The following is a 14,524-nucleotide window of genomic DNA, read 5'->3' on the forward strand; positions in this document are numbered from 1 at the left end:
CCCCCCACCACATATGTCAAGGTATATATATATATATATTGTTAGCTAGTATGACGTCACGTACACCATTCTTAAAATCCGTAATTTTAAAGCTAGAAAATCGGGAAAAAATTAAAAAATTATAAAAATATTTATTAATAAAGTTTTAATAAAAATCTTTAAAAACACCGTTGCACTTTTCGTTACGGCCACCATCTTGGAAATCCGTAATTTTTATGGTAGAAATTTGGGGAAAAAATTTCAAAAATTATAATAAAATTTTAATTATAACATTTTAATAAAATAATATTTTTAAAACGCAATTACACCTTGAAGTCCTTGGTTCGAACCCGGTAAGAGCAAATATAAATTATTTTTTCTCTATAGATCCTTCTTCCATGGAAGCCACCTGTCGACTGGCCTCCCACCATCAATACCAAGGTATATATCTCATCAGCTGGTATGATGTCACGTCAGCCATATTGTTATCGTCTGCTGGAGGCCACATCTTGTTTTCAGCTACTCGAGTGCGCTGACGCCATGTTAGTGTAATTCTGGAGTAAAGTAATCATTCATTATTACCGAGGCACCCACCATATTGACATTTGGGTGCCATCTTGGAATTGGGTAATTATTTAGCTAGAGATTCAGGAAAAAATCCAAAATTTATCACAAAATTCACTCATTAAAGAAATGATTGATTCGATCAATTCCTGTCCTTGGTTCGATCCCTGAGCGATATATAAAAAAATAATTTTATGTAAAAATAATAACTTTAATAAAATATGTTGTAAATCCTAAATAATGCTTAAAATCATCTACTACCAGCCTCCAGTAAGCCATTAGGACCACCATCATCCTAATATGTATTTATTGACCTATAAAATAATGAAAAATTACAAATTACACCAAAAAAATTCATTAATTTACATATTGAATATATGTATTCATGTGCTTGGTTTGGTTCTTGACCAGGGTCAACTGTAACTAAATATTAAATAAATATTATATTCTGGTTTCTAATACCTTTCGCGGAGTTTATTAATCATTTACTTTAAGCAAACAACCCAAGATGATATACCTGTCCGACGAATTAAATATGTTATCGATAATCCTAACATGAAAGTCTAGTTTTTGATACGTTACTGTATGTAGCCAGCTTCCCTCAGTTCTTCGAGTATGAAGGATATTTCTTTGATGCACGAATAGTTTTCTGCACTAAGCGAGTCATGTAGAAGTTTTAGCCGGTCAACCAATATGTTTGGATCTTTCCATGATGTGTAATCAATCTCTTCTAACACCATCTTCCTTGCAAGTTAATTATAAATACTTATAATATGACAATCGTCCCAGTGATCACAATAAGCTTTATTAGATTTATTTATTATAACACGTCGTTACCATCGTTTCGGTCTCAGGACACCGCCACATTCTTCGATCTTGTCAGCTTTAGGTGCTTCATCACAGTCTATGCCTTTGTGAACAGCCTCAGAGTCACAGTAGCAACCACCGTAGAAGGCATGTCTTCACCCAGATTACCGTAAGAATTCGAAATCGATGATGTCGAAGTGTCTTCATGGCCTAATGCTTCCTTTTTAGGAGTCCATCATTATTACAAAGTAGGAAGGATCTACTTGAATTCGGCTTGAATATATTCTCACTTTTCACGTTAAGAATTCTTCCATTGCCTTCATTCTTCCATAAATCATCAACGTCCTTCAATTTAAGCTCTTTGTCGAGATCGGAAGAGCCACAAACATAATATCTCCCAAGACAAGGAAAATTATTGTTGTAATGCAGATCACTCTTTTTAGTCTAGTAGATCCATCGATGTCCTCTATCCCGTAAGTGGGCTTGGCTTTACATGTTCTACCATGTCTTTTTAACCTGTCCATTCTTGTTAACAATCTGCTACACCGATTACAGCTTAACATTTTGCGTAGTGGGTTTTTAACACGAATTGACAGCTTAAAAATACATGGTAGAACATGAAAAGCCAAGGCCACTTACTGCACAGAGGACATCGATGGATCTACTAGACTAAAGAAGAGTGATCTGCATTACGACAATAATGTTCCTTGTCTTGGGCGAGATTATGTTCGTGGCTCTTCCGATCTCGACAAAGAACTTAAATTGAAGGTCGTTGATGATTTATGGAAGAATGAAGACAATGGAAGAATTTTTAACGTGAAAAGTGAGAATACATTCAAGCCGAATTCAAGTAGATCCTTCCTACTTTGTAATAATGATGGACTCCTAAAAAGGAAGCACTAAGACGATGAAGACACTTCGACATCATCGATATCGAATTCTTACGGTAATCTGGATGAAGACTATGCCTTCTATGGTGATTGCTACAGTGACTGAGGCTGTTGACAAAGGCATAGACTGTGAAGAAGCACCTAAAGCTGACAATATCGAAGAATGTGGCGGTGTCCTGAGACCGAAACGATGGAAACGACGTGATATAATAAATAAATCTGATAAAGCTTATTGTGATCACTGTGACGATTGTCATATTAAAAGTATTTATAATGAACATGCAAGGAAGATGGGGTTAGAAGAGATTGATTACACATCATGGAAAGATCCAGACATATTGGTTGACCGGCTAAGACTTCTACATGGCTCGCTTTGTGCCGGAAAATATTCGTGCATCAAAGAAATATCCTTCATACTCGAAGAACTGAGGAAAGCTGGCTACATACAATAATGGCTTGTTTTACTTGTATTTCTATAATGTTAAGAAATAAATTAAATATTGAAAGTAAAAATTTAATGTTTCATTTCTTGTATTATGTTTTCTAAGTAAGCCTGTGTGTTTCCACAACTGTGTGTGTTCATTCCGTTTCCTGTGTGTACTGTGTGGTCATTCCGTTTCCTGTGTGTACTGTGTGTTCATTCCGTTTCCTATGTTTACTGTGTGTTCAATTCGTTTCCTGTGTGTACTGTATGTACTGTCTGTTCATTGTCTATATGTCTGACATTGTTTATTTTCCCGGTCTGCGGTCCGAAGACGCCTGGTGTATATGTTTGGATGGCTTTGTACATGAACATTTTAAAGGTTATTCTAAGTATCAAAAACTAGACTTTCATGTTAGGATTATCGATAACATATATAATTCGTCGGACAGGTATATAATCTTGGGTTGTTTGCTTAAAGTAAATGATTAATAAACTCCGCGAAAGGTAATGGAAACCAGAATATAATATTTATTTATTATTAAGTTTCACTTGACCCTGGTCAAGAACCAAACCAAAGACAGGAATACATATATTCAATATGTAAATTAATGAGTTTTTTGGTGTATTTTGGAATTTTTCCCGAATTCTTAGGTCAATAAATACATATTATAATGATGGTTGTCCTAATGGTTTACTGGAGGCTGGTAGTAGAGGATTTTAAGCATTATTTTGGATTTACAACATATTTTATTAAAGTTATTATTTTTACATAAAATTAATTTTTTTATATATCGCTCAGGGATCGAATCAAGGACAGAAATTGATCGAATCAATCATTACTTTAATGAGTGAATTTTGTGATAAATTTTGGATTTTTTCCTGAATCTCTAGCTAAATAATTACACAATTCCAGGATGGCACCCAAATGTCAATATGGTGGGTGCCTCGGTAATAATGAATGATTACTGTACTCCAGAATTACACTAACATGGCGTCAGCGCACTCGAGTAGCTGAAAACAAGATGTGGCCTCCAGCAGATGAAAACAATATGGCTGAATTGACATCATACCAGCTGATGAGATATATACCCTGGTATTGGTGGTGGGAGGCCAGTCGACAGGTAACTTCCATGGAAGAAGGGTCTATCTAAAAAAAATATATATTTGCTGTTATCGGGTTTGAACCAAGGACTTCAAAGTGTAAGTGCATTTTAAAAATATTTTTTTTAATGTTATTATGAAATGTTATTATTATTTTTGATATTTTTTCCATTTATCTACCATAAAAATTACAGATTTCCAATATGGCGGCCATTACAAAAAGGTAAATAGTGTTTTTAAAGATTTTTATAAAATTTGATTAATAATTTATTTTTTATATTTGTTAAAAATTTTCCCGATTTTCTAGCTTTAAAATTACGGATTTTCTAGATGGCGGACGTGACGTCATATTAGCTAAAAAATATATATATATACCTTGACATATGTGGTGGGGGGTCATTCTGCCTGCAGACACCATGAGGGAAGGATCGGTCGTCATTTTTATTTTGTCCTTGTCGTTTCGAACCGAGGACTCTGTGTTCCGTGTCGTAAATGTATGTTTTTTAATTTTTTTAATTAAAATTTTATTAGTTTAATTTTTTTATAAATTTTTAAATCTTTTTCATCAAAATCGGATAATAAATAAAGATTTTCAAGATGGCGGCCGTAACGAAAAATGCAACGGTTACATCAAAATTCTAGATGACATCAGCGGCTTAGAGTGGTTAGCTCTTAGGACTTTGAAGCTGCTTCTAGGATTGCATGTTCTTTCTAAGGCAAAATTATTTTCAGGTTTTTCGAAATCCTAATTTTTGAATTTTTGTGGAAGAAAACGAGAATTTTTTCCTCAAAACGGGAATTTTTGAGTCATTTTGAGTCATTTTTGAGGAATGTTTAGGAATTTTTGAGTCCAAGATGGCCGCCGTGACGTCACAAATCCAAGATTGCGGACGGCACCAGGCACCACACCCTGAACCCTGTGCCCGGACCGGCCAAAACATACTACTTACATGTTTTACTGAACTTCGAATAGTTGAATGGATCCTTACAGAATAGTTGATGGAGAATTTCGTGAAAGGTTAAGTCGCTGGCGTCCTTTCATGCATCCTTGGTTTTAGCAGCCCGTAACACCGTCCTTTTGCTAAAAATGTAACGATAGTCTGTTCATTTAAAAGCCCACTGCTGCCTACACTCTTTTATGTTTATTTATGACTACCAAATAGTTAACCTTATCGTGTAAAAATTTCCTGAAAAAATGTGTGAAAATTTAGTAAATGTAAACAATCGAAGAAGTGTCCCTTTGTGTATACGACAGGTTTTGTTAGCATCAAAAGAATTCGGATAATATTTTTACGGCTGGTTTCTCACTGAATGCAGCCTTAAAATACAAGGATCATTTGGTCACACAGGTAAAGGACACAACCTTACTATTCGGAAACAGCAATACTCTTCACTTTCAATCTTTTTACATTCAACACAAAACTTAATACAATTTTTTTGAACATCATTAAATCAAAATTTCCCATTGCATGCAAAATTTAAAGAACGTAACACAAAATTTGTTTACAATATATATTAATTGTTTACTTCTACTAAGATTAAAACTTTTGAAAAAACTTTGGAAGATATTTGCACTTATGAACTTTTTCTTATAAATATGAACATAAGGAAGAGTACTTTCAACTAACACTTATTGATATAAATACATTCACACTGGAAACAGATAATGTAAAGTAGTCTGTTCACTAAATGTCTTACAAAAGGTGAAATATTATTAGTTTATGGCAAGAAACAACTTATTTTGTCTTATGCGCAATAGTAATACAATTATTATATTTCTAACAATTCCACATTTTTAAATAATCACACGTAAATATATCATTAGATGCATAATATTAACGTGGCCACATGGCAAACGAGCACAAATCACTTACAAAGAATAATTTTAAAATACCTTTCAGAAATGTTAATTAAACTGCAAACCAGGTTTGTTATGGCTTTTTTTTTATCATAAAATGTTTAAGATCATTTCATTATTTTTCATTCGAATAATAAGTGCATCAGATTTAGAGTAAGCAAAGATGAAACAATTCCACAATTTTCTTTGGGAAGGGAGATGGTTTGGACCAAACAGCCTTCTAGAACTCCTCTTTGAGAATATTAATGTACGAAATTATTTTTGGCTTTATGAATAGTTAAGTTATACATACAAATTAAATAAATGTCTAAAATAGACCTAAATGTTTATATGATTATCATCGGTAATTTATAATAATTTTTAAATGGTAGTTATTGCCAAATTACAGGTTGGACGGCCTTGTCAGTAATTTCTTCGTCCACCACCTTGCAGCACTACCAGCCAAAACTTCAAAATATCAATTTTATGTAACCTAACATCAAAAGGAGATTAAACACTGTGGTACATGAGCAGCCAAGACATGGAGTGTCTGCATATCTGAATAGTTTGTGACCAAGGCCACTTAAAGTTATATTTTAAGTTCCATGACAACTGTAAGTATTCAAAAATCGTTCTCTTACCGTAGATACTGCACCAAGGCCAGTTACATAACAGAAAAATATTTAATAAAGCAGTGCAAAGAATTGTACTTTTGTCAGAAAATAATTTATCCATAAAAACAGAAGATAATATGAAAGGAATTTTTACTTATAAAATTAGAGAATAAAAATTAATTAGCCATAGGATGATAAATCAACATAGGCTATAAAAATGTATTTTTTTTTTTAAATATAAATATCGGTACTAAAAACTAGGCTTCTGAATAAAACCATTTTCATTATTTCTTACTCCTGTAATTTGTATTGGCTAATTGTGACATAGCTTATGCTGAAAAAGATTATTATATGTTTATATACTGTACATAAGTGTCTGTGTATGATGGACTTACATGTTACAACAGAACAAAATTACGAATGGTTTCATTTAAGAGTTGAATAAATCTATGTTGAAGATAAAGAAGTCAAACATTTTTTTTTCTCTTAACTGAAACTAGTATCTATTTCCACCGCTTCCTAATCATGTCCGCTCCTTTCTCACCTATCATTATAACTGGAGCATTAGTATTTCCAGAGGTCACTTTTGGCATGATCGAGGCATCGATAACCCTGAGTCGGTCAACGCCTATCACTCTCAGTTCGTTGTCCACGACTGCACCTGGATCGTCTCGTGGTCCCATGCGACAGCTTCCTGCTTGGTGATTTTCCGGGCCAGTCTGACGTTTAACAGCACACTCCCAGTACTCTTCACAGTCGAAAGTCAAGTTCTCGCAACCAGGCACTGGCGTTTGGTCAACATAGAAGCCATAGCTTTGCAATGCAGGCGTTTTAGAAAGGTTCAAGGCAATATTAATTCCATCAACAAGTGTCGCTACATCATCGGGGTGAGAAAGATAACGTGCATAAATAAGAGGTTTATCAAGAGGGTTTGCTGTTCGGAGCTTTAAAACTCCTCTACTTTTCGGATGAAGCACTGTTGGAATTATGTTAATGACTCTGCTTGAATTTAGTTTGTTCGAGTCGGAAACTTCTCCTACTTGTCCTGAGCGAGCACAGTTAGCCAAGAAACCACCAAAAAAGAACTGAAGATCAGGGTTGTCCTCTGAGGCATTAGCAAATTTTGAGTTGATTATTGCTGTAACTTCTGATATTCCAGTTCCAGCCATTAGGCCATCTCTAAATAACAGGTATTCCATTGCAGTTGCCCAATTTAATGGTTGTGTATCAGTGTCATTAATAAAAAAGTTCATGAAGAAAGAAACATGGTTTTGTAAATTATGTCCAACTCCAGGAAGGTCGTTAATTACTTTGATACCTAGCTTTTCTAAGTCGCTTTTAGGACCAATGCCAGAAAGTAACAATAGCTGTGGGGAGTTTACAGCACCACCAGAAACAATCACCTCCTTTTTAGCATAGACTTTTACAAAAGATCCAGGAGCATCACCATATAGATATTCGACTCCATAAGCTTGCTTAGTAGTTTCATCTACAAGAATTTTAGTTGCAGTAACATTAAGCATGACGTGCAGATTCTGACGATCCTTAACCGGCCGTAAGAAAGCTTTTGCTGAGCTAAGCCTGGATCCGTTCCGACTCGTAGTTTGAGCGATCGCAAAGCCAGTGTGTGATTCTCCATTTAGGTCACGAATTTCGTAGCCCATTTCTCGACCCGCCTGCAGGATCGCCTGTGACAGAGGGGGGTGGTATGGGAACTGTGCGACCGTAAGGTAGCCTCCTTGCGAATGATAGTCCGTATCCATTTTATCCATTTGAAGATTATCTTCTGACTTTAAGAAATAGGGCAGGACATCTTCATATGACCAGCCTTTATTTCCCATGGCTTCCCAGTCATCGAAATCTGTCTTGCTTCCTCGTATGTACATCATTCCATTAAGAACACTAGTGCCACCGAGAACCTGAAACAATAGAAGAAACAAAACAACTAACATAAAAAATGGGAAAGGTTATGTGGAAAATAATGTTAAATAAAATTCTCCGATGTACCCCAACGGCTATATGTTTTACTAAATTATTATTCAAGAAATTTATTAATACAAGATATTTAAAAAGTCCCTCCATTTGAATTAACAAAATGAGAATCTTTAGAAACATAATGGTGCAGATTATTTTATGTAGGCTATTTAACAACTTATGACTCGACATTTAGTCCAGATAATCCAATATAATAATTTAAGGTAGGCTGTTTTCAATAAATATATTCAAACAACATATATGGTAGGTATTATATAATAAATATCCAGAGCTGGGACAATAGGGGGATTGTAGAGCCTGGGTAGCTCAATTACAGACCACTCTGATGTCACGGCGGCCATATTGGATAAACTTAAAATTAAAACATTCCTCAAAATTGATCAAAAAAGACTCAACATTCTTAAAAAATCTTAGAAAATTCCTTGTTTCTAGGTAAAAATTCTCATTTGTAGGAAATATTTCCCATTTTTATTTCAAAAATATTTAAAAAATCGAAATGTCCCCTCCAATAGGCCTCTGGTGGGGATCTTTGACCTTGACCTTTCCATAGATCGCCATAGTGGCAATTTTCGTTACAGCCGCCATGAAAAAAATCCGTAATTATTATACAATTTTAATAGGAAAAATCCTAACATTTATAAAAAAAAATGATAAAAATTAACAAAACTTCCGCCATCTTGGATTTTGATGTCATGGCCACCATTTTGGATTTTAGAATGTTACCTTTCTCATTATGCCCGCCATCTTAGATTCTAGAATGCTGCACTATTCCTCACGGTCACCATCTTGTATGTATATAATGTCATCGTTCAATTTTCGTTACGGCTTCCATCTTGAAAATCCGTAATTCTTTTCCATTGTTAAAAGGAAAAATTTAAAAATTAATAAAATAATAATAAAAAAATTATAATAAAAATTTCGATATTTGAAAAAAAACGCCATCTTGAAAACTCATGATCAACGAAAAAATTTAAAATTAATAAAAAATTAATTTAATTAAATTTTAATTTTAAAAATGTACTTGCGTCATGGAGTCCTTAGTAAGAACACAGCGAGGACGATCGATTAATAATGACAATCGGTCATTCCTCTACACAAGCCACCAGTAGACTGACCTCCCACCTCTAATGCCAAGGCATATATTACAACAGTCAGTATGACATCATTACAGTAATCATTATTTCGCCTGCTGGAGGCCACCATCTTGGATCCAACATATTGTTTTCGTTAGATAGAGTGCGCACCAAAATATTAGTTTAATTTTTACCCACTAGAGTGCAGGAATCAATTATTACTTTAGCGTGCACCATATTATCATTCAAGTGTCATCCTGAAATATTGTAATCATTGAGATAGAAAATGTAAAAAATTCTAAACATCATTAAAGAACACAAATTCCTAAAAATGGCTTTAGACACCTAAAGCAAGCCGCCATAAGATAATGAAATAAGGACCTTGACCTTGAACTTGACCTTCACATTAAAACTTAAATTATTTAATTTTTGACCTAGAAATTTGAGAAAAATTCCAAAATATATTTTAAAAATTGTTTAGTTAGGCCTACTTAATCGATCTCGGTCCTCGGTTCGATTCCCGGCGAGAGTAAACAAGTAATTCATTAACAATATATTAAAACATTCTTCATATAATTAAAAAAGTAATAAATTTTTTTTGTCACACACCATCTTGATTTTAAAATGTTGCAATTATCGTTACAGCCACCATATTGAAAATCTGTTATTATTATCAGAAAAATTCGAACAAAATTAAGAATTTCTAAAAAGAATTATTAATCAAATCTTAATAAAATCTTATTTTAAAAAACGCACTAATGTCATGGAGTCCTCGGTTCAAACCTGGCGAGGGTAAAAATATAAAAAATGGCGACAGATCATTCCTCCATGGAAACCACCAACAAACTGACTTCCCACCACTAATGCCTAGGTATATATCGACAGCTAGTATGATGTCATTCCCGCCATCTTGTTTACGTCTGCTGGAAGTCTCCATTTTATTTTCGTCTGCTAAAATGCACTGCTGTCATGTTAGTTTAATTTTTACCCGCTAGAGTGCAGTAGGGGAAAGAGGGGTAATGAGACGCAGCGGGTAATGGTACGCAGATTGATATTTCGTCATTGTGAAGGTTTAGCGCGTCCGTAACATGCTGTAATATAGCGGAGCAGGGAAGAACTAACTCCAGTGGTTGGCCAGCCCAAGATTATTGTGGGTGTCGAAGTAAGTAGAATTTTTTTGTTTTTTGATATTTTCTTGTTATATGTTTCAGTTTTGTTCTTGATGTAATTCAGAAATGACTAACTTTATTTTACTCATAAACAATTATATAATTCTGTTTTTCTTTTAAGTATTTCATGTCATTTGTATGTGAAGAATAAAACATCCTTGTGTCCTAGTACGACTGTTGTTTATAAAATGGTGTGCAGAGGGGTAATAGTACGCAGGCGTGCGTCCGAATACCCTACCATGCGTCTGAATACCCCTTTTGTGCGTACCATTGCCCCTCATGCTGTATTATTGAAAAAATTTTCTGTGTGGCAGTAATGTGCTTTTCGTGCAGAACTTACAGATATAATTGTATGTGGACTTCGGTAATTAACAATACTGTGACATGCTTGGAGTGATTTTGGGAAACCATGAAACTGCTTTCAGATCGGTTGGCCTGAAATTTGAGTCCGGGTCGTTTACGAAACAGTTTTACCACATAGCACTGTGGCACATCGTTAGACAATAAACCGAAATGTATTTTAAAGATAAAATTATTATTTCACATAAAATTATGGTTATGCAAATAAGTGCACTGACGAGACTAGGTGCTTATTTAATCTCATACAGACAGCAATTTCTTTTCTCCACCGACCGAGATGGCACAATAATGGGCCTGATATTCTGGACTCGCATCTGGCAGGGTATGGGTTCAAATCCAGGTGAGGCCATCCTGAAATCGGTTTCCTTGGTTTTCCAAGGCAACTTCTGGCCAATACTGGGCTACTTTCGCAACACTTGTACCATTTAAATTTCAAAGCTTAGACTACACTGTTCGAATATGCATTATTGAATTACGACCTATAGATGTCATATGCATACAAACATTTCAATGTAAAAATTTTGGCAACTAAGCAATTTTTGTTTCAGATGGTTCGCAAGCACAAACGTACCACTAATAAAGTAGCATGGACAGAGGAAAGTTTATCAGCGGCTGTAGAAGCTGTAAAGAGAGGAATGAGTATCAGAGCTGCAGGTAAGAATCATGGCATTCACGAAGCGACACTTCGAAAACGACTTAAGACTGAAGTTTTCAGCGGGCCTGGAATGGGAAGAAAACATGTTTTAATTGTAGAGCACGAAAAGGAACTTTGTTCTCATCTTTTTAAGTTGTGTAAACTGTTTTATGGTGTAACTCCAATAGAACTGAGACGGATTGCATTTGAATTTACTGAACGTAATAAAATCAACCACACCTTTAACCAGACAACTAAGCTAGCAGGAAAAGACTGGGCTCGAGGATTTTTGAAACGAAATCATACTTTAAGTTTACGTCAACCAGAACCAACCTCGCTCAGCAGGATTCTCGGTTTCAACAAAACTGAAGTTGGCTTGTTCTTCACGAACCTTTCTGGTTTGTATGAAAATCATAAATATCCACCGAGTCGCATATTCAACGTCGATGAGACTGGAGTAACAAATGTTCAGAGACCACCATCTGTTATTGCCCCAAGAGGCCAAAAACAAGTTGGAACTGCGACTAGCCTAGAGAGAGAAACAAATGTCACAATTTGCTGTGCCATGAGTGCGACTGGTATTTTCATCCCTCCCATGTTTGTATACCCAGGTGCTAGATTATCTGCTGGTTTAAGAAGCGGAGGACCTCCAGGAAGTGTTTACAGGATGTCCAAATCCGGGTGGATAAACGAAGAGTTGTTTTCTGAATGGCTTAACCATTTTCAACAGCATACCAATTCATCGGCAGACAATCAAATGCTTCTCCTTTTGGATAACCATTCAAGCCACACATTATTAGCTGCTAACAACTTCAGTAAAAAAAATGGAATTACTGTTCTGTCATTCCCACCCGATTCATCGCACCGACTTCAACCACTAGATGTGTCGTTTTTTGGTCCTTTGAAAATGGCTTATCATTCGGAGTGTTCACTCTTTATGAGAAATCATCCCTACGAAAAAATTGAGAGAGAAGACATCCCAAAAAATTTTAAGTCTGCTTACGAAAAAGTTGCTAGCATTGGTAAAGCTGTTTCGGGGTTTGAAAAGACTGGAATATATCCACTGAATCCGGATTTATTTTGTGACGAAGATTTTGCGCCCACCAATACTGAAGTGGGTTCAACTGAACATGACAACGTAGAGGAAGAGAGGAATGGACCTAACAACATCGAGGACGAGAGGAATGGACCTAACAACATCGGGGAAGTGAGGAATGGACCTAACAACATCGAGGAAGAGAGGAATGGACCTAAAAACATCGAGGAAGAGAAGAATGGACCAAACAATGTCGAGCAGGAAGGAAATGGAGAACTCTGCAGTGCAAGACTATCACCAGAGGTTGGGTGTAGTAGTGTGGCAGGTTCCAGTAAAGATGTTTCTTCAGGAACACATGGGCATTTTAATAACAGAGATTCTAGTTCCGGCTGTACTCCTTCTAGACTGCATGAACTTGAAGTAGGATCAAGTGAGGTGACAACTTTTCAACAAATTTCACCTTTACCTGTTTTGAATTCGTCGTCTTCACAACAGAGACGAAAATCGAGGCCTAAGCAACATTCAGAAGTTTTAACTGCAACACCCAGGAAAGAAGTTTTGGAAATAGGGAACAAAAACGGAAGCTCAAATTTGTTAAAAGTAGTGCACCGAAGAAACAAAAAAGTCAAACGAAAGAGCAACAAAGTTGTAGATCTAAAACTAGAAACATTTCTTTGAAAGGGAGAAGAATAATTGTTAATGAAGTAAGCTCCAGCTTATCAGAAGATGAAACGTCTACCATCATCAATGATAGTGATTAACTAAGTGACATAAGTTTAAATTGTTTGCCTGAAGTGATCACAACTAAGGACGTTTGTCTGTTTTGTGGTGAGTTTGGCCGAGACAGAGAGTTATGGTATCGATGTGTTGTTTGTTCGGGCTGGGTGCACTCAGAATGCAGTGCTGCAGAATCTGCACACAACTTTACTTGTGACTTTTGTTTAGCTAAGTAATGTAGTACATGAAGATAAAAATTGGCTTTGGGTTTCCCATATTTCTGTTTAACCTCAATCATGACCTTGGTTTTTTTTTGTATCTAAAAATTTTTCAATTATCAAGGCCATCAGGTTTGTAAGCCACATAATTATGACCAGTAATTGGATAATATTTTAAGAACTTGGTAATTTTGTTTGTAATTTTTTTTGTATTTACAGTGATTATTCTTGTGTAGTCCCAATGTTATCTAAGATATACTATAGTACATATCTGCTGTTGTTTAAGTTATAGTTGTAGAAGCTTCAATAACCGTTTATTTATTTGTATAGTTACATGTGTTACCTGTGCGGGTAATGGTACGCCCCAAGTGTTTTCTCTGCGTACAATTGCCCCAACTGTGCGGGTAATGATACGCACTACAAGATTTTAAGAATCAATTAATATAAAAAAACTATTCAGAATATTATACTTTTATTTGTACACTGCACCGTTAAATAAATTTACTTTACACTAATCTTGTTGTAAATCAAACCCAAGATAAATTTTCAATTTTTAATAAGGTTTTAAATAAGGTGCGTGCAATTATTATCATTTATTTTTACTGTGGCACCCGCCATCTCTACATATGAGAGCTATTTTGGAAATTATTAACTATTTATATATAAATTCGGAACAAATTCAAATTTTTTTTTTTTAAATTTTGCAATTAAATACTGATTATATATGAAATATAGTGGAAAGTCTTAAACAACCTTAGTTTCCTAGCCAACCAGCCTCCTATAAGCCAATACGTACGCCATCTTGAAAATTAGTAATGATTAACCTATAAATTAAGGAAAAAGTTCAAAACTCATAAAAAAAAAATTATTTATTTACTGATTTAATTGATGGATTCCTGTCCTTGCATCGATCCTTGACGATGAAAACATTTTAATTTTATGTAAAAAATACTTATTTAGTAAATCATGTTCAAAATCCTAAAAGCAAAATAGGTTCCTAGTCCACCAGCCTTCAGTAAGACGTTATGTATGCTAGCTTGGAAATTCGTTTTTATTAAACTATAAATTCGGGAAAAATTAAAAAAGTAATGAAAAAATTCACCTAT

The 14,524-nt window shown here is 35.0% G+C and overlaps 1 protein-coding gene across 1 annotated transcript in view; it reads right to left on the minus strand.

The window, feature by feature from the left end:
• Positions 1-4,734: 4,734 nt before the first annotated feature.
• LOC134529961 (glucose dehydrogenase [FAD, quinone]) overlaps positions 4,735-14,524 on the minus strand; it is a 143,493-nt gene continuing 133,703 nt past the window's right edge. The window contains exon 4 of the mRNA XM_063364502.1: positions 4,735-8,135. Within this exon, the coding sequence (XP_063220572.1) occupies positions 6,720-8,135 (1,416 nt within the window). The 3' untranslated portion in view covers positions 4,735-6,719. The remainder of the gene's footprint in view (positions 8,136-14,524) is intronic.

Source organism: Bacillus rossius, chromosome 2, assembly GCF_032445375.1.
Source record: "Bacillus rossius redtenbacheri isolate Brsri chromosome 2, Brsri_v3, whole genome shotgun sequence".
Lineage (NCBI taxonomy): Eukaryota > Metazoa > Arthropoda > Insecta > Phasmatodea > Bacillidae > Bacillus > Bacillus rossius.